The following is a 21633-nucleotide window of genomic DNA, read 5'->3' as shown; positions in this document are numbered from 1 at the left end:
ACAGGACATTCCTTTGTAATATACTTGTTTTTTCTGCTTACAATCGTGCTACTGTGTTGTCATGGCAAAGTAATAATGTTTTATTGTCATAAAATGTGGTTGTTGTATTGGCCTGTGGTTTTAAAAATTACATTTAATATTAGAGGGTTTCAGCGCTACACACTTGAACCCCTAAAATTCTGAGTAAATTAAAAAAAAAGTCATACAAAATTACTTTAATACAATAATTATTATTACAAAGCATGTTTGTTTTCTGTTTTTGGCCAAATGCATTCAGAATGTTCAGTTTTGACCTAGAATTTTGATTTCGGTACATCCCTGATCATGTTTTTTAATCATATGTTTGAGAAATAACTAATATTAATCTGTGTTTTTGCAATACATTATGGAGATATAAGTGTATAGTGAGTTTAGCGTTAACATGTGTAACAAATTGTGACTTGTGTATGGTTGCACCCGTAGTGTCCACACTACTCTGGCAACTTTGACTTAAAGTGTATTGAGAGTGCTGAAGACCCTGTTTAGATTGAACATGTCTGGGTTGTGTTTCAGTGTAGAAGGACTTAAATGCAGCCTTTTGAAAAGCGGGCATCGATATTCACGATTGCTCCCTGATTGGGTCTCCTGGTCCAATCCTAAGGACCCCTCCTGTCCTGCACATTTTGCATGACTTCCTTATTTAAAACACCTAATTATGATCATCATCTCGTTTTTAGAGGGATCCAGTAACTGATCCTTGTGTGTCAGATAAGAGAGACATATAACTGCACTACCAGTTGACGACAAAAACAAATGCCAGCAAGATATGTCCAGTGTTGTGTCAATGGACGCATAAGAAACTTTTAGGTCATGCAATGTGGGTGGAGATTGTTTCTCTGCAATGTAGTGGAAACGCCAGTATGGGTGAGGAAGTTCATTCATTCATACATTTTCTTGTCGGCTTGGTCCCTTGATTAATCTGGGGTCGCCACAGCGGAATGAACAGCCAACTTATCCAGCACGTTTTACGCAGCGGATGCCCTTCCAGCTGCAACCAATCTCTGGGAAACATACATACACACTCATACACTATGGACAATTTAGCCTACCCAATTCACCTGTACCGCATGTGTTTGGACTGTGGGGGAACCGGAGCACCCGAAGGAAACCCACGCGAACACGGGGAGAACACGCAAACTCCACACAGAAACACCAACTGACCAAGCCGAGGCTCGAACCAGCGACCTTCTTGCTGTGAGGCGAGGAAGTTATGATTATAAAATGTCAATTTAAATAAAAAATGCCCCAAAATCCAAAGCTATCTGAAGGCAATTCGTACATTTTTGATTTAGTCATTAATTCGTATGAATTCGTACAATCTCATTCGTACGATTTTGCTCATGCGTTTAGGGGTGGGGTCTTGATGTCACGCCTCTTTTTTGTATGACTGAACTTATACAAATTTGTACGATTTAGCCATTAAACTGACAAAATGTCGTTACGTTTCCTTGTGAGATCAGGCTGAAAAATCAGAGGACCCAATACTGAGCCCTGTAGTACTCCTCCTTTGTGAGTAATTTGCTGAAGTAAAAAGTAGATAAAGGAACAAAAGTCATGCTATTTCTTGTCCAAATAATGATTGATCTGTTCAACAGACCAGCTCATAGTCAGTTGTTAAGATCTAATAGCACGTGTAGAAATATCTAGCTAATGTTTAGATTAAACAGGTCATCGGTTTCAGTAAGCACAATTTCTGTACTATAATGACGTTTAAATCGTCACTTCGGTTTTTACACAAAATCTGCTTCTTTGAAAAGCTCAACATGGCGGTGTTTAACATTTTCTACTACTTGAGGCAGATTTGTTATTTGTCCATAATTTACCAGTCACCTTTGGGTAAGCTGAAAAGGTATGTGCCATCTTAAAAAGTATTTGGGAAGTGTCCTAAAAAAAGGACCTCGCTCACACTTTGAGATTTCAGTCGCGATTTTGTCATCTGAGACAAATTTGGGAAATCCTAAAAGATTCCTGATATCCTAGGCTAAAATCTGTAGTCTTTGATCGTTGGCTTGACATGTTTACATACAGCCGCTTAGTACCCGTTCCGTACAGATTTTCCCTCCGATGAAGTTCTGACCGTGTCAGAAGATCTCAGACACTTTCCTGCAGTGTGACAACAGCTGCGATGAGCGTCAATCCAAGAACCAATAGGAGCGCAGAATCTGATGACGCAATCCATGTAAAAATTCAAACGGCCGCCAGGAAAATGTCGAGTTTATTTCTTCCTGGTTTTATTATTGAGACACGCTATGTGCAAAATTGCGGCTACAGATTGAGGAGTTGTGATTGTGAGGAATCATCTCAGAACGTGGGATAGTGAAAGTGTCACGGGTGGATGATGTCAAATTCCAGGAGAGTTTTCTTCCGTGTTTGGTGCATCTTCATTGTCATTCATTCTGACAGTATGACGGCTGAGATCTTACAGTGTGACATGGGAACCATGTTCGTGCAGTCTGACATGCTGCAATTGTTCAGGATTATAAAAAAATCTCAGTGTGAGCCATCCTTAACATAGATTTGTCTTCATATTTCAGTTGCTTTGTGCCATTACATTGAGGTAATCCATTATTTGTTTTCTTCTGTCTTAGACCTGAAGGTGCTGAAAGAAGAGAGCCAAGTTCTTGATGAAATGGAAGAGAAATCATTCAGTTGCTCAGAGTCTGAACAGACGGCAACTATGAACAAGTTCATCTGCCCACAGTGTGGAAAGAGTTTCGCAAAAAAAGGAACTCTAAAAAGCCACATGAGAATTCATACTGGAGAGAAACCGTTCGTTTGCCAACAGTGTGGATGCAGTTTTGCTAAAAAGGGAACCCTTAAAGGCCACATGAGTGTTCACTCTAAAGAAAAGCCTTACACATGCCTGCAGTGCAGAAACAGCTTCACTCAAAAAGGAAGCTTTAACAGGCACATCCGAGTTCACACCGGAGAGAAACCTTACTCCTGCGAACTGTGTGAGAAGAGCTTCACAACTGACCTAAACCTGAAGTATCACGTCAGCAGTCACACTGGAGACAAACCAGTCAGTGTGGACGCAGTTTCACAGACCAGGGAAATCTGAGGAATCATGTACGAACTCACACTGGAGAAAACCCATTCATGTGCGATCACTGTGGGAAGACTTTCTCCAGCAAAACGAACCTCCAGGTTCACACGAGAGTTCACACGGGAGAGAAGCCGTTCAGCTGCCCTCAGTGTGAAAAAGGCTTCAGATTCATCGGAAACCTTCAGACTCACGTGAGAGTTCACACTGGAGAGAAGCCGTTCGTGTGTCTGCACTGTGACGCGAGTTACTCGTATAAAAGACACCTGAAGCGACATCTGGAAACTCATTCTTCAGTGTTGTAAATGATTTCATCATCTTTTTAAATCTGCCCATTCACTCAGGAGAAAGGCAATGGAATTGTCAGCAAAAATGTGTCATTACACCTATCGATATATTTATATATGTGTTTGGTGTTTTAAATAACTGTGCAGTAGTCATGGGAAGTTCAGATCAATTTACAGACCATACGCTTATTTCGCACGGCAGCCATTTTAAAACACAAAAGCGAGGCTGCGGTGGGAAGAAACCCGGAAGTAAAGGATTAGAATTGGGTTGATAGACGATGCCATCATTCATCACTGATAACCGATAGACATCGTGATCCTCTGCCCTGCCCCCCGTCGCAGCAGCAACCCGCTCACAAAAAATACACACTTATATACACACTAAAGAAGAAAAGACACCATCGCGTGGTTTATAAAGCACATAAAAAGTAATTGAACGAATTGTATCGCTTAAAACTCTACAGCCGAATCACTACAGATGAGCGCGGTGCATTCCTTATGGCGTTATATAAGTAGACCAAAATAAAAGCCTAGTACATTATAATTGTTTCTTGTGTTTGGGGGACGTATTTTATTGGGATTTGTTGGTTTAAAAAATGCCAGCAGATACCCAAAGGACCGTCGTAATTTTCATCCAAACCTTGCTCGCTAGCGAGCGATATTGTTAGACCGCCCCCTCCCATTCAAATTACACCAGAGTTACTGCCTGGGACAAATAAATGTATTTATTTATCCGGCGCCCCAAGAAATCTGGTTGCAGACCTCTATCCAGAAGTATTGCTGTAACAGCCGAGAGGAGAGGAAACGTCACGCCAGCAGGTCAAATGGGCCACAGTGAGAGAGAGAGAAATGGAGTTTACTTCGCAGTGAAATAGGGTCTTCTGCTGTAAGTATCAGTGAAAGACTGTCCAGCAAACACACACGCGGTGAAAGTGCACATCTTCTGTGTTTTTAAGTAGTTGGAGCGTTGTAAATACTCGCGCTCTCCTCCCTCACCATAGTAAGCTACGGCGACATGGCGCATATGAGATAAATGGCGTCAGTACACGAGAACCGGTTATGATTATTACTGAACTGATACCGAATTGTCCCGCGTCTGCATCGCGGTGCACCGAAGAAACAATTAATTTTGACACCCCTGTTACACCTGGCTCAGGGATGTAACACAGTGAGGGAGACGACACGGCGAAGTATAATCAAAAATAAGATTTATTTAACACAATAATATAATCAAAACATCAGTATCAGCATGAAAAGCAAGTGAATGGATGCGGTAGGTGTTGTCAGTGATGGTGTATGGATGCGAAACAAAGCATAATGCCCAAATTGGAGGGCAGCTCTGGCCAACTGCAAAGTGAAGGGATAGCGGCCCTGACAAACTCTCTGACGGGGTTTAAATAAGGGCGCTGACCAGCATCAGGTGCACTGAAGGCACGTCCCAAATCTAGAATAAATCAAACACACAGAAACACAAAACAACGCAATCCTAATACCCCTAATTAGTGATGGGAAGTTCGGATCATTTTACTGACTCGGATCTTTGAGTCTCGTTCATCGAGTCATTTCGTTCATTTGGTTCAATTTGCCAAAATATTATTAAAATGTTACGAATTACTTCCAAACACATCTACAATTAGTTCACCTTTCGAGTTATCTGGTTCTTGAGTCGTTCGTTCATCACATGATAGAATGACTCAAACCCGATTGAGGACTCGAGAGGTGAACGAATCAATTCTCTTTCCGGCTCTAAACGCATATGATTGGCCCGTGATAAACGAATGACTCAAACCCGATAGAGGACTCGAGAGGTGAACGAATCAATTCTCTTTCCGGCTCTAAACACATATGATTGGCCCGTGATGAACGAATGACTCAAACCCGATAGAGGACTCGAGAGGTGAACGAATCAATTCTCTTTCCGGCTCTGAATGCATATGATTGGGTCGTGATGAACGAATGACTCAAACCCAATAGAGGACTCGAGAGATGAACGAATCAATTCTCTTTCCGGCTCTAAACGCATATGATTGGCCCGTGATAAACGAATGACTCAAACCCGATAGAGGACTCGAGAGGTGAACGAATCAATTCTCTTTCCGGCTCTAAACGCATATGTTTCGGGATCTATAGAGCTGTGCATCGTTGGATTTGCTCTTCAGTATTTGGACTCTCAGTAGTGATTATTAAACCACACTGAACTGAGCTAAACTGAACTGAACTTAAACAAATCCGATAGAGGACTCGAGAGGTGAACGGATCAATTCTCTTTCCAGCTCTAAACGCATATGATTGGCCCGTGATGAACAAATGACTCAAACCCGATAGAGGACTCGAGAGGTGAACGAATCAATTCTCTTTCCGGCTCTGAATGCATATGATTGGGTCGTGATGAACGAATGACTCAAACCCGATAGAGGACTCGAGAGATGAATGAATCAATTCTCTTTCCGGCTCTAAAAGCATATGATTGGCCCATGATGAACGAATGACTCAAACCCGATAGAGAACTCGAGAGGTAAACGGATCAAGTCTCTTTCCGGCTCTAAACGCATATGATTGGCCAGTGATGAACGAATGACTCAAACCCGATAGAGAACTCGAGAGGTGAACGGATCAAGTCTCTTTCCGGCTCTAAAAGCATATGATTGGCCCGTGATGAACGAATGACTCAAACCCGATAGAGGACTCGAGAGGTGAACGAATCAATTCTCTTTCCGACTCTAAACGCATATGATTGGCCCGTGATAAACGAATGACTCAAACACGATAGAGGACTCGAGAGGTGAACGAATCAATTCTCTTTCCGGCTCTAAAAGCAAATGATTGGCCTGTGATGAACGAATGACTCAAACCCGATAGAGGACTCGAGAGATGAACGGATCAAATCTCTTTCCGGCTCTAAAAGCAAATGATTGGCCTGTGATGAACGAATGACTCAAACCCGATAGAGGACTCGAGAGATGAACGGATCAAATCTCTTTCCGGCTCTAAACGCATATGATTGGCCCGTGATGAACGAATGACTCAAACCCGATAGAGGACTCGAGAGATGAACGTATCAATTCTCTTTTCGGCTCTAAACGCATATGATTGGCCCGTGATGAACGAATGACTCAAACCCGATAGAGGACTCGAGAGATGAACGGATCAATTCTCTTTCCGGCTCCAAACGCAAATGATTGGCCCGTGATGAATGAATGACTCAAACCCGATAGAGGACTCGAGAGATGAACGGATCAATTCTCTTTCCGGCTCTAAACGCATATGATTGGCCCGTGATGAATAAATGACTCAAACCCGATAGAGGACTCGAGAGATGAACGGATCAATTCTCTTTCCGGCTCTAAACGCATATGATTGGCCCGTGATGAATGAATGACTCAAACCCGATAGAGGACTCGAGAGATGAACGGATCAATTCTCTTTCCGGCTCCAAACGCAAATGATTGGCCCGTGATGAATGAATGACTCAAACCCGATAGAGGACTCGAGAGATGAACGGATCAATTCTCTTTCCGGCTCTAAACGCATATGATTGGCCCGTGATGAATGAATGACTCAAACCCGATAGAGGACACGAGAGATGAACGGATCAATTCTCTTTCCGGCTCTAAATGCATATGATTGGCCCGTGATAAACGAATGACTCAAACCCGATAGACGACTCGAGAGGTGAACGGATCAATTCTCTTTCCGGCTCTAAACGCATATGATTGGCCCGTGATGAATGAATGACTCAAACCCGATAGAGGACTCCAGAGATGAACGAATCAATTCTCTTTCCGGCTCTAAACGCATATGATTGGCTTCTGCCTTTGCGAGATGAACGACTCAAAAGACTTTAAATGAACGATACCACCTGCACATATGTGCGCGCGGATGAACGAATCACTCCCTGAGAGGACTCATAGTTCCCGACACATATTGAAGATTCGTTCAAAATGAACGAATCGTTCAAGAACGACCCATCACTACCCCAATACATACTGATTATTAATTGCAAACGAAATCAAATTTTTTATTAAAGTAGAAATTTCAAAAACTATTAAAAAAAGTCTTAAGTTCTATGAAATATTGTCTTGTAGTATATTGTTTTAAATCATTTTAAACAGGTCTTATATTTCTTATGTCCATGTAAAACTATCAAAACTAGCATTTAGCCCTGTATGAGTCTAAAAACTGAATTCACAATAGTCTTAAAAGGGTGAAACCTGCAGAAAGCCTGTGTGTAGTAGCAGATTTATGTATTTATTGATGGATCTAAGTGAAGTATAAACCCAGTGCAATAAATCCACCGTCTTCGATTCTGCCCGTAATGCTATAACCGATTCCTGACTTCACATCAACACTCACGGCATCCCCCAATTGGTCGCATTTACATAAAAAACATTTCCGTTCAGCAGAGTCAAGTTTCAAACTCTCATTAATTTGTAAATCTCCATTAATCACCCTCAGTGTTGCAACAGCTATTTCTTCACTATTGTCAAATATGTAAACTTTTTCATTTGGTCCTTTCTTACTTCCAATGGTCATCTTGTTGCCGCTGCTGAGAGTCACTTGGATGGATTTCAGAATTTTCTAAAAGACACAAATATACATGTGAAATACTTCAGAATGCAGTTGAAACAACAACCAAAGATATACCAGATATACTAAAGTGCAGATTAGCATGAGAGCTCATTCAGACTCATGAACAGATGAGATTGTTCTTAAGGGCTTCACACAACGGATGCGCCGCGACACCGCACGCACATGACAGTTGGACGTATCGCACACCAGACGCGCACATTTGAATGTTATTTAATATGGATGTAATGTAGACTGTGTGGGTGCTGGTGGGAATTGAGCGGACATAAGTCGTCCGGTCGGAGACGAAGAATACTTTATTGAACAGATACTGGTTGAGAGTTTACAGTCCTTGAGTTTGGAAATATGGCAGCGCAGCACAATGCTTTGGAGTGTATCTTAATATGAGTGGTTCGCCGTGACAGCTCGACAGCAGTGGGTTTATTTGCTTACAGCAAGCACTGATTATTCAAATGTAGCATCCTTTTGTCACCAGGTTTTTCACAATTCCGAAGCATTCAGAATCCAGTCTGTAATCTAATAATAAGACAAATGTGTCACGATGTTGAGCCTACAGCGTGAAACCGGTTCACTTAAATGGTTAAAACGGGTCCAGATGCTTTCATATTGATTCGTTATCATGATAACCCTGGCTTTTTCGTATCCATCCGGTTTTCCTTTCTTTATAGTGTGTATCTGATGGCACTTAAGATAGCGAAGTCTGTCCATGCTCTGAACTGTTTTCCTGTTAACTATTAAGGTGATCATTTAAAGGGGAATCTGCGTCATGAGTGTAATATTTAGTAGAGTCACAGGAGGGCGCTATTGTTCTGTATATACACATCACAGCCTTTTCTACAATGGAACTATTCTGATGGCTCTCTGTGGTGACGCAGAAATATGAACAGCGTCCTGAGTCATTTGGCTTGACTTGTGGCACCGGTGTGCGTACCCTGATAGAAATCTATCTTTAGAATTCTAAAATGCAGGGCACTGCGTGGCACCTTGCCACATGGCGCATCCGGTCTGCGACCACCTTAAGATACAGCAGCACACATTAAGATGCAATCAAGGCATTGGTTAGTTTCTATCTGTTTGATTTATGTCTATGTTATTTGCTTCATTTATTGATGTGTGACTGTGGTGTCTGATTGGTCTAATGACATTGATCATATGACTTATGCTTTATAATATACTCGGATGACTATGTATCGGTCTCCCCGAAGGATCTCCCCACTGTTCAAATTGATAAGCATGCTCTTTGAACGTGGAAATTAAGCAACTTAGGCTCATTGTGAAAACGTAGCCTTGCGGACGTTTCTGGAGACAGCGAATTACGTAGGTGGAGGTATGTATGACTGCATTTAATTTTTTTAAAGGAATGCTACGGGGCTGTGGGACGCCGTTCCTTTTCGTGCTTACCAGCTGACTGATTCCTCAGTATGGATGGCATTCCGGCTGCAACCAGTTTGTCCCGTTAGCGCGCCACGTACATCGGCAGATTTGAGATGCAGAGAGGAGTTGACCACGAAGACGGGGGTTCGAGTCCGGGGAAGAGCGGTTCCAGAAAGCAAGTAAGACAAAAACAGAATCCAAAATATAAAACAAACAAGTGAATAGCAGGGTGAGGATGAGGTAAAAAAAAAAAATCAGACGAGGGCTTTTATTTTTTTGGATTGCTTTTGAAACGTGTTGGTTGGGTTTAGGGAAGTGGGTGGGCGGGTCAATCGATAAAATTGGTTGGGTTCAGGGAAGGGGGAGGGCGGGTCAGCCGATCGTTTGCTCAGTCAGTAAGAAAGTCTGTCAAAAAGTGAGTCGACAGCAGCCTCTGGTGGGTTTACGCGAGAACACCAGGCGCGAATGACACTCGCGAGGGAAATTTGAGATCTCAAAAAGCGTACACAGCGACCTCTGGTGGATTCGCGAAAACAAAAACTGCAGAAAAACGTGCCGCCGGTACGTATTTCACAGTCTCCAGAAATTTCCGTGGAGGTACGTTTTCAGAATGAGCCTGGGTTGTAATTAAGTGATGCACCTGTGTTTATGAATGACCTGTGCTCTGTTTCTGAACATTGTTTATGAACCCTGTCTCCCAACACGGTCCCAGAGTTGATCGTTATCTATGCATGATGAGTATAAAAGCTGAAATGTACAAACCAGCGTCACGCTTTCTGACTTCTATATACTGAAGTTGGTTGCCCTTTATCCTCAATGGAGGATAAAGTAAAGGATTTTGTTTTCGGTTATTTGTATTTTGTTTATTCAAATTTTTTCACTGGATTTTATTTTATTAATAAACGTATATTTTATTACTTATCTTCTCTGGAGTAGACATTGACTTAATTTTCCAAAACCCAACGAGTTACCCTGTGTGATCAAGTATGAATCTAATTTACCAACACAATCTCACGGCAATTCGTAACTTTTTGATTTAGTGGCTAATTCGTATGAATTCGTACGATCTAATTCGTACATTTTCGTACGATTTTCTCATCCCCCAATGACGGTTGGGTTTAGGGGTGGGGTTTGGTGCATGCATGTGTACGTATGTGTGTATATATATATATATATATATATATATATATATATATATATATATATATATATATATATATATATATATATATACACATACATACACAGTGCATATAAACATTTATCTTTTTCTTCTCTCATTTATGTACTCTGACCTGTCCACCCAGTTACCTTTACATGCGCGCACACACACACATACTTGCCAGTACCTGACTATTTTGATGTTTTTTTTTGTTTGTTTTTTCTTCTTCTTCCATTTGTACGTGATCTAAATTTGTGTATCTTTTGCATATTACAATGGAAAAATACATTTTAAAAAAATGCAATCAAGGCATATTTTTATTAAAAATCTTTCTCTTTGTGCCTTTAGATAATCCTTTGAATTGTTTTCCTCTAAAGATTAAGATTAGATAAGAACTTTATTGTCATTAAACATGTACAAGTTCAAGGCAACGAAATGCAGATTAGGTCTAACCAGCAAGTGCAGTTATAGAAAAACTATGGTGATATTTACAGATGGATGTACTATGAACATTATATACAGGTTGTATTAGCTATGAACAGATTTACAATACATGAATATTAGGGTGTTTAGGGTGAATACTAAAGAGGTGTTTGCAAATGCCATTAGTAAATCTTCCTCCAAATATATCAAATCAGACTCGACAATGATAACATTAAATGAAATCTTTACACACCTCATCGAATGTGATGCTGATTTCCTTAAAGTTGCCAGAACCCATCATAATGGTGAACTCTGGACCTATTGGCAAACCAACAATCGAAGGATGTGCTAAAAGAAGAAAAGATCATGCTCACACAGCAGCAGAATATCATTGTCAGTGATGGATTATAGTTTCTTCTGATGGCAAAAACAGTAAAGTTAATTTATGCAGATGACACTTACCTGAAAATGGTATTGTGCTGATGGTATCACTGGCTTCACTCACTCCCACTTCACCCACTATCCTGTAGCGGATCAAGTAGGACTTATCAGGCTCCAATCCAGTCAGAGTAAAGTCTTCATCAGTTGTGTTTACGACAAACCAATTGTCTTCAGCAGCAGAATCAGCGCTTGACTCCTTGTACTCGACTCTGTACTTCACTGTGACTCCAGTTGGGGACTTCTGCAGTTGCAGAGACACTGTTTGGTTCTGGACATCCTTCACTATTGGTGGTGGTGGTTTGGATGGCAACTGAAGCTTTGTGTTTTTCAGTTCTCCTTTTTGATAAAAATAAATGGAAGTGACTGGATTGGAGCTATCTGAGATAGCAGAAACAATGAAGCGGATTCTCTTATCATCTTTATTAGCCACTGAAAAACTCCTGAATTGAGTTAAGCTCTCTCTCATCTGTCTGATGGCATCAGGATTGTTAAACCACTTTCTGACAGGTTCCACATCTGTTTCATGGCCGTTTGCTCCATCTAGCTTCTTAAACTGGTCCGATTTCAGAAACTCCTCCTGTTTTTTGAGATCAGGGTCTTCATAGCTCAAAGATGTGATGGTCAAGCACACCACAACATCAATATAAGGATCAAAAAGGATGGTGCTGAGACCGTCTGGATCTTCAATTTTGATCCCATCGAGCGTCTTGAGATATGAACTCAGGAGGTGAAGTTCAGAATTTTCATCCTTTAACCACTGGTTTAGCTTCCCTGCATTAAAAGGGGAGTCATGGTGGATCTTCAGGATATCTGCAAGGGACTCCTCCTCCTTTACCCCTCCTCGAATATCAGGCAAGACCCTGGCCACAGCTTTCTGGAACAACATCTTGTAGATGCCAACTGACTCCTGAAATGAGCAAAGCCTCTTTTGGATGTCACTGAAATCATCTGTCAGTGTATTATTGGACAGGTCACTGGAAACCCTGTTGACTTCTTCCAGCTTTTCAATTATATCTACAGTGTTGGAAATCAGACTTAAGCGGATTTCTCTCTCCAGCTTGGCTACATTATCATTTAGTAAACAAAGTGGATATAGCCAGACTTTTATTGGAACTGCATTCTGGGGATTCTCCTTCAGCAGTGTGGGCAGCTTCTGGTATGTATCCAGGGCCTCCATGTATGAGGTGGGGTTTTGCTCAAGATGGAAGTCACCATGAAAAGTGCAGGATATCTTCTCGGCTTTGTCCTTGTCACTGTCTGTCATTTTTACAGATCCTTTTCCCTCAATGGAAAAATCAGGGATCTTTTTGACCATTACATTTAATTCTCCCTCAATCTCCTGGATATTCTCATCCGTTGATAATGTCCTGTCGAACACCATGAATGCCTGGGCTCCGTACAGTACAGCCGTGATCACATGAGTTGCAGTTTTCTGCTCAAACACTTGAGGGTAGGTGATATCCTGCAGCTGACTGATGATGAGCTGGTCAAATCTCGTTGTTTCACTGTAATTCATTGTTACTCTTGACTGTTGGTTTGTGGATTTGGTGTCACGCAGGTATCTGGCAGATCCTCCCACCTCAATAAGCCCCCCCAAGAAGCTAGCTTTCAGGGAAGCACTTATATCCATTAAATTGCACTTATCAGAGATGGAATCAGAGCTGCTGAACTTCAAATCTGTCCTGGGCTGAGGATGGGTGTCCAAATTGTCATGGATTGATTTCTTGTTCCACAGAGCAACACCTGAAATAAGATTCAGCTTTCACAGTTAGTATGGTGGAGATCAAAACTAGAGAACAACAATTTTCTAAATTTCGATGTCAGTGCTCGATCCTATTTTGAGTTATTTTAACAAGAGAGCAAGAGCAGTTTGAACATGTTTATATGAGATGCAGCTCCAAGAGCATGTGAGACAAAGAACCACAGTCTTGTGGTACCTAGCCTGCAAGGGGTAATGGGGTTATTTTTGACAAGTGGAGCAGGGGCATCAATAGACCCCATTTACTGGGGCATGTGCCCCAGTAAAAATCGCCAGTGCCCCAGTAAATTCTTTGAGGTACATTTTACTTTATATGCAAGTGTATTTATTAAGAGTGGTAATCCCAGAATAAACATGTGGAACCGAACCAACGCTGGTGAAAGCATTGTAGTTTAATCAAAAAGCACCTGCTTGATGCTTGGGGGAGCTGTGCCTCAGTAAAGCTTTATGTCTAGCAATGCCCCTGGAGGCCAGTGATTTTAGTGTTTTCAAGCATCACTTGTCCACTCTAGTTTCGTGTCCCACAAAGGAGCTCCTGAAAATGTGACATGCAGCAGCCTCTGAAACGAGACGCAAAATCCAATTTCCACATGCGGCGTTATGATTATTACAGATGTAAACATTAGGTCAGCAGATTACATTGTAACACTGTGTCCTAACAAAATATGAATAAAAAAAATGGAAAAAAGGAAGGAAAACATTCCTTCTATCATGTGTCGTTGCTTTTAGTTAGGACACGGTGGTCTTCACAGTCAGACTCACTCCTGTTGGTGTTGTCAATCTGGCAACCTGCGCTTGCGTGGAGTCGTCAGAGGAGGGGCCGAGTGAAATGTGTTTTGAACCAGGAGTGCAATACCTAGTACACTTACATACAGCATTACATACATTAGGAGATGAATCGAATCATTCAGTGATTGTTTGAACGGACCAGGAGCGGATCTATGGGTGGGACAGCAGGGTCCCCGTTTAAATCGGTTTGGCTAAATTACAAGGTGTGTTTTCCATTATTCCTCTCATCGCTGTCATATATGCATTATTTTAAATGACCATTTTGAGCTGTTGACGGTAAACGTGCGCTTCATGGCGAAATTAATAGTGAAAGCAAAGATGGCTTCTGTGCTGTCGTTTACCCTGCAACACGAGCGCTTCCTGTTTAGAATGATTGCGCTAGGTTACAAAGGTTACAAAATAATTGTCAGGGCAAGTCTGTCAAAATGACGGACATCATTCACCGAAAATCTTCGATAAACGTGACCGGATATCTGATATAGCTATGAGACAAACTTCCCGCGTCAATAGCTGCATCATGCATGACATTTACCACAATGCATCAGGTTAGGACTGAACACACTTGAACATGTTCTTCACAGTCAGAGACTAAGCCAGAATACAGAGTTAAAGAGGTGGTCCACTGTGTTTTTTTAAGGTTTGATTGTGTTTATGGGAAATGGAGGCCAGACGTCGCCTCGGAGGTCCTGGTCCCGTGGACTGGGAGCGATTGAATTGGGCCAAGGTCTCCTGAGAGAGTGGCAGAGGCTGGTTGGACATGGTGAAGCAATCTATGAGCAGACACATCAAAAATCACGTAATTTGTTCACATATCTTACCTTAATTTTATACAGCTACTGAGCTAACATAGAAACGACCATCATATTTCCTGGTTCCTCCTATAAGATCCGCCCTCAAAGGGCTCTGATTAGTCGGCTAACCTAATGTGTTGTGATTTACGGATCGGCTTCACGTCACCAGGAAACGTCATGCCTTTCTTGCGTGCTGTCTGTCCGACTGTTATGGCAAGCCATTTTAGCATTAAATACTCCTTGCCATACTCTTATGGATAGTCAGAACAAAGGTTTAAATGCTATAATAATGTCAGCGAGGCCGTATCAGTTTAAGCTTGAGTCAGACACAAAAAATGAAGAGGACACAGCTGAACCCATGTAAACACGACTCTTGATGTTTCTAAATGGTATGTATTTTTTGTTCGTTGGTAAGAGGAGGAATGTGGTCAAGCCTTCAGTATTTCATTTCATCATCCCATATTTGTGTATATAGGAAATGGTACATTATACATATGGTTGGGTACCGAAACCTTTGTAACCGGTATGTCCCGGACAGAATCAGCATATGAATTTCAGTGCCTAATTTCGGTGCCACTGGTGCTGTGACAAGGATGTAAGAGGGGTCAAGGGGTGCATCAAAGGCACACATAGGTACGCGTTGTGTCACACTATCTCTAAACTTTTAATTCTAAACAACTTTGAGGAATATGGACAGGCGATGTCAGGTGTTTGTTCTTGTTGCTTAGGGAACAGACGCCCACAGTACAGCGCATTCGGTGAGTGAGAGCGACTCTCTTCAGGTCACTACAATAATTTCTCCCTCTTCCTCTGAAATCTAAAATCTGCCACAGGTTTCCTGGAGTAGGGCCATATTAGAAGTGGTTTACGCATATGGAGAGTCCCTGTAAACCATGTACGCGTGCGTGTGTGTGCATTTGTGGTATACAGTGTATTTATTTTGTAACTGTAAACTTATAAAAGAAATTGCTCAACTGTGAGAGTTTACAGGGATAGTATACATTTCTTAAGTGTTCAGTTTCTGTGGAAGGTAGATAGCTGCCCTCGGATGAAGAGTCTAGAACAGGGATGGGCAAACTCGATCCTCGGGGGCCGGTGACCCTGAAGAGTTTTGCTCCAACACTAATCAAACACACCTGAACACCCTAATTAGTGTCTTCAAGATCACTAGAAAGCTACAAGCAGGTGTGTTTGATTAGGGTTGGTGCAAAACTATGCAGGGACACCGGCCCTCCAGGATCGAGTTTGCCCATCCCTGGTCTAGAACCAACAACATCTGACAGATTTCTGCAGGGACACTACTGTCTGTGCTTTGCTTTTACTGCCTGGCCACACTGCAAAAAATAGAAATGTACCATTATGTGGGATTGAAGTTAGCTTGAGTGCTTAGCATAAAACTAATCTAATGAAACAGCTTCTTTAGATTATGCAAGTAATGTCTCAAATCTAATGAATGCTAGGGGGAAAATACTTGTCATGAGAATCTGTTTTTTTTTTTATTTAAATAATGATAATAAAACCCACAATCTTGCTCGAAGACACATCCCACATAGCAAAATTTCTCTGGCCCAGATCTGGCCCACACAATCATATTTTGCTTGGCCCACATGCCGCAGTGAATTACGGTACATGACTGGCGCACAAGTGGCTTCCTTACAAGGGCCAAACATGGACCATATCTGGGCCAAGTTAATAACTCATAACTGGGCCTGAACTGGGCCAGATATGTTGGTGTGCCACGACTGCAACTGATTAGATAAATCTATGAAGCATTTCGCTTTAGGTGTGCTATGGGCATGCTTGTTCTCTAAGTGACCTGATTGGTAGAATTTTACTCAAATATAATTTAAATGTATTATAAAAGTGGGTCATGATACGCCAAACTTACGTGGCCCACATTTAAATTTTTAATATCTGGTTCAACTCTTGTGTGCCACCTTAAACCCGGGCCATGTTTGGCCCACATGCTGTATGCCAGCGCAGAAGGAATGCCTGCTTTATGCCAAATCTGGGCCAGAATTCTTTGCAACCTGGGTGCAGCTTCTCCTGTAAGCCTAAAAGTATCTTGGAGTGTATGATATAGACGAATATGTTGTTTCTGACTGATAAAATGGTCAGCGTTAACTAATCCCATGTTACAACCCTACTGAAAAAAACAGCTTGGCTGGTTTTAGCTGATCGACCAGCCTGGTTTTAGAGGGGTTTTGGCCATTTCCAGGCTGGTTTCCAGCCATTTCCAGCCTGGTCTTAACTGGTCAGGCTGGGAGATGACCAGCTAAAACCAGCCAACCAGCCTAGGCTGGTTTAAGCTGTATTTTTCAGCAGGGAACACTCTCCAGTCTCAACTCAACTTATTTCTAGAGCACTTTCAACAAACCACAATAGATACCAAGGTGCTGTACATAAAACCACTTAAAACACATGCAAACATACCAGAACCAAAATCCATAAACCCACAACGCATGATTAAAAGCTAAGGAAAATAAGTGTGTTTTCAGTGACCTCCCAAAATTGGAGCTGTTCATAAGGAGAGCGGAAGATCGTTCCAAAGTCTTGGAGCTGCTACTGAAAAAGCTCTATCACCTCGACATTCAGATCGTGGATCTTGCGAATAGAATCGATCCTTAGAGCGAAGAGATCTCACGGGTTGGTGTATATTAATTAGCTCATTGTTACGGTTGCCGTATATTGTAGGATTTTGCCTCCTGTTCTCTCGCTCTCTCTCTCTCTCTCTCTCTCTCTCTCTCTCAGCCCGTCACATCCTTTAGGTCCGCCTTCGCGATTGCCGATTGGTTGGGAGACCCGTCACTCATCATTGGGTGTCGTGGCGCGATGACATAAAAGGACGCCAGGGAGAGCGGATGGGGAGCGCGTTTCCTTTGATCCTGTTTTTTGTGTGTTTTGCCGACATGATTTTGTTATCTGTTGTTTTTGCTTAACTTTGGTTTGGATCAAATTATTTGTTATTATTTCTGCCCATTTTTGAACTACTTTGTTATTTTTGTACATCTTTATTTCGATTGTTTGTTTGTTACTTTTTGGCCCAGCTCTTACCTGGCAAAAATCAAGTTTGCATTAAGAGTTGACTTTGTCCTCAGAGTAAGGTGGATAGGAAGATATCGTACGACTTCCATTCTGCAAACACGTAGTCAATTCATTGTTTAAAACACCAGGTAAGAAGTGAACGCCATATGTGTATTTATATTTTTGTATTCTTAGTTTAGTATAGGTAAGTTTATGGCGCTTTTCTTTTCTTTTCATGCTTCTAGGTAGGTAAGGGGTTTGTTTATGAGTTAGAATTGTTTTGTTATATTTATTTCTTTGATTTTGGCTTCACTAGCGTCCCCTTACTCTTGAGTTGACCTAATTTTGTTTGATACTTTGTTTCATTTGCTACTTTATTATTGTAAATATTTCTTATTTTTGTAAATATATTTGGGCATTCTGGTTTCACTTTCTTTGTATATTAAATCACTTTTGTTGGCAGTTTGTTGTTTGTCTCGTTGCTTGAACCCAACACTTGTGAAAATACCACACCGTTTAAATGTTATTACTTTTACCCTAGACTAACATCAAAAAGGTTGTAACACTCATAAATATAATATATTATAAAACGGACTGTTAAGTCTAAGCAATAGCATTGTTGCTGATGCTGATGCTTCGCTTCCTGCCAACTGTCTTGTGTCCATATTGACTTTCTTAAACCAACTTTAAAGTTCATCAATGAACTTTAGCTTCTGGTTTTTACTGCTGTAGCTTTTATAGCTTTTAGTTCTTCATGCAAATAATCATAGCTGTTGTTTTCCACAAAATAAGCGTATTTGAAGTATCTTCATTACTTTGTAAAACACTGCCAGCACATGGTTGCATGCTAACAAGCATAGCATTGTACAGCCAGAACTACAACTCCCTGAAATCCTTTAAACAAAGACTATATTATTCTTAGGGGAAAAAAAATTCCTAAATCGTAAATTATGATCTCCACTGCATCTATATTACGACACAATGTGCTGTTAAAATAACCATGCATATTATTATTATTATTATTATATGTTTCTGTGCTTCATGTTATTGTGTGTCAAATGACACAGTTGGCTAATTTCACTGATAGATTCCAATTTACAGGGAACAAGAGGTAAAAATAAATAAAAGGTACTCCACCTGGAATGAAGGAATCATTTCGGCAGTCATAAAGCATACCAGGAAACATAGATCTTCCTAGAGCTGCCAATACAAGGGTCTGTGACGCCATGGCTGTAATAAATAACAATTTAAAAATCACCAAGTGTACATTCAACCTAATAATCTGGTATTATTTGTAATGATTGCTTTAAAAATATAAATGTTCATCCAAACACCTGATTTCATTGAGCTGAGCTTGATCCAAATGGGCCATTGTTTGATTATTAGCGAAAAAAAAAAAAGAATCCTGCTAAATCGTGAATTACACTTATATACTGGCCAGCAGAGCAGAATTTAGCATTTAGGTTTTTTAGATGTAGCATCAAGGCAAAGATTACTACATTGTAAATTTATCACACTGTAAAACAATCAACACAATCTCACGGCAATTCGTAAATTTTTTATTTAGTGGCTAATTCGTTTGAATTCGTACGATCTAAAGCTGCGCTCACACTGGGCTTTTCCTCCCATAGACTTCCATTCATACGCACGTGAATGCGCCAGACCGGAAACGCAGGGTCATGCGTCAAGTTTCGCATGTTGCTGCGGTGCAAAGTTCAAGCTTGGTGAACTCTGACCTGCGAAATCGCATCACTTGACTGCGTGAGACCAATCGAGGATCAAAACATGACCTCTCTGGACAGAAATTTAAAACATGGAGCAATCGCTCGCTTTTTTAATGTCTAATCATCTTGTTTAATCCCGCCCCTTTTCGCAGCGCCGTACGACAGAATTTCGCGCACACAAACACCGTAGCTTAATTCGTACTATTTAGTACGATTTGCTCATCACCCAATGACGGTTGGGTTTAGGGGCGGGGTTGGGTGCCACGCCTCCTTTTTTAAATCGTACAAATTAGCCACTAAACTGACAAAACGTAAAATACTTGCATTTCTTCGTGAGATCAGGCTGAAAACTTTAGTGTTAGAGGTTACCCTTCTAGACTTTACAGAAATCCATGTCTTGTCATACACAAGACCTGTCAGACTGTAGGTTTAGGTGTATTGTTTTACTGTATTACAGTTTTAGGCAACTAAAATATTCTGCATCATTGACTACATTTGCACGTGGATGAGTAATGCAATTATTTTTAATAATCAGAGTAAGGGCAATACAATGTTTACATGTCAGGAGCAAAGCAATTACATACAATTTCCATTATTCATATTATTCCATAGGATTTTGCGTAAGATTTCCAGTACTCACCGGATGAGTCCACAAGATTCTGTTAGTGCACCTGACCACTGGAGCAGGCAACCGCTTTGGAAGTTCCACATTCACAGATGGCACACTGAACTTCAACCCTTACGTCTACAAGCAGACTTTGGTTAGAACGGCAATAATTTTATACGCCTGTTTGATCTGATTAAAGTGGAGGTGGGGTGTTGTCAAATATTTACAGTTTTTAACAAGAATTCGATTTGAATGAAATTACATTTATATCACAAACCAAGTGAACTAAACAAAACAATTCAACTCACCATAACACTCCAAACTAGGCCACTCCAAAGTCTTCATTTTTCTTCAGCCGTTCAGAAGTGGCCTTGCTGGTGTGCTTTGAAGCAGGAAAATAGCCCCAGACCATCATATTATCGAGATGGTTGGATTTTCTGATGGATGTCCACTCCAGGATGGAGTAACATGTCCTTTCTTATGTCTTTATGATTATAAACAAATCTGAATGTTTAAGAGTCCAGATTATATGATGAACAGTGTCAATCCACTTCAGACTAGAACTGGAATCATATGTGTGTGATTGCTTTTCTGTATGCCAAAGGATTTGTTTCCACAGGACCGACCCAGCCAGGTCAGAGGTCATGGAGACCACTTGAGTGGACCTGGACTCTTGAGGAATTGGAAACAACTGTTCATATTGTTATTTGCTTTGTGTTAATGATGTCTAAAGTGATATTTGCCATTTCAAGTGTTAAATCTTTTAAACTTTCTTCCTTTGTATGTAAGCTGCCAGTTTGGAAGCAGATTATAGCGGTTTTTAACCAATTCTGGTAAAGACAGATGATAGCACACTCAGCCTTGGGTGAGAAACAGATTGTACTTTGAGTGTGTGTTCTATTTGAAAAATTAGGCATACAATAATCATATGCACATTACCTCTGTCTTTGTCGCGTTTTCCCTCCACCTTTCTTTCTTTTTTGCCTCCCCTGCGCACCAGACAGCTTGGGACGTTTTGACATGCCGAGCTTGAGCTTGTCCTTTTAATAATGAATTATCTTAAATTCACCGACCTTCAACAGGGACATGTGCAGTAACTAGATCAGGAGTCACCTATCTCGGTCCTGGAGGGCCGGTGTCCCTGCAGAGTTTAGCTCCAACTTGCCTTAACACACCTGCCTGGATGTTTCAAGTATACCTAGTAAGACCTTGATTGGCTTGTTCAGGTGTGTTTGATTAGAGTTGGAGCTAAAATCTGTAGGGCACTGGCCCTCCAGGAACAAGATTGGTGACCCCTGAACTAGATTAATGGATTATTACTCATTCTAAAAACTATTGTTTAGTACCGCTTACATTCTAACCCAGGTTGCAAAGAATTCTGGCCCAGATTTGGCATAAAGCTGGCACAGTCTGGCATTCAGCATGTGGGACAAACATGGCCCGGGTTTGACAGAGGTGGCACCGTCTTTAAGATGGCACGCAAGACATGGGCCAGATGTCAGATGTAGTATTTGGCCCAGATGTTAAAAATTGATATGTGGGTCACGTAAGTTTGGCCCACATTTAAACTTATACTTATATAT

The 21633-nt window shown here is 41.2% G+C and overlaps 2 protein-coding genes across 5 annotated transcripts in view; one reads left to right on the top strand and one right to left on the bottom strand.

Annotated features, from left to right (window-relative positions):
• LOC130222797 (zinc finger protein 32-like) overlaps positions 1 to 6555 on the top strand; it is a 15276-nt gene extending 8721 nt beyond the window's left edge. For both annotated transcript variants that reach the window (XM_056455352.1, XM_056455353.1), the window contains exon 3: positions 2628 to 6555. In XM_056455352.1, coding sequence (XP_056311327.1) covers positions 2628 to 3100 — 473 coding nt within the window. In that variant the 3' untranslated portion in view covers positions 3101 to 6555. The remainder of the gene's footprint in view (positions 1 to 2627) is intronic.
• LOC130222763 (neoverrucotoxin subunit beta-like) overlaps positions 1 to 21633 on the bottom strand; it is a 26507-nt gene extending 4874 nt beyond the window's left edge. Inside the window, exons 1-6 of one of the 3 annotated variants that reach the window (XM_056455303.1) lie at positions 20359 to 21633; positions 20084 to 20188; positions 18857 to 18949; positions 11378 to 13099; positions 11169 to 11263; positions 7504 to 7947 (exon numbers count right to left, since the gene is read on the bottom strand). In XM_056455303.1, coding sequence (XP_056311278.1) covers positions 7630 to 7947; positions 11169 to 11263; positions 11378 to 13099; positions 18857 to 18947 — 2226 coding nt within the window. In that variant the 5' untranslated portion in view covers positions 18948 to 18949; positions 20084 to 20188; positions 20359 to 21633 and the 3' untranslated portion in view covers positions 7504 to 7629. Of the gene's footprint in view, positions 1 to 7503; positions 7948 to 11168; positions 11264 to 11377; positions 13100 to 18856; positions 18950 to 20083 lie in introns of those variants that run through there. The other 2 variants (XM_056455304.1, XM_056455302.1) reach the window with 2 other exon arrangements.

Source organism: Danio aesculapii, chromosome 4 (genome assembly GCF_903798145.1).
Source record: "Danio aesculapii chromosome 4, fDanAes4.1, whole genome shotgun sequence".
NCBI lineage: Eukaryota > Metazoa > Chordata > Actinopteri > Cypriniformes > Danionidae > Danio > Danio aesculapii.
This window is presented reverse-complemented; position numbering and strand designations above follow the sequence as displayed.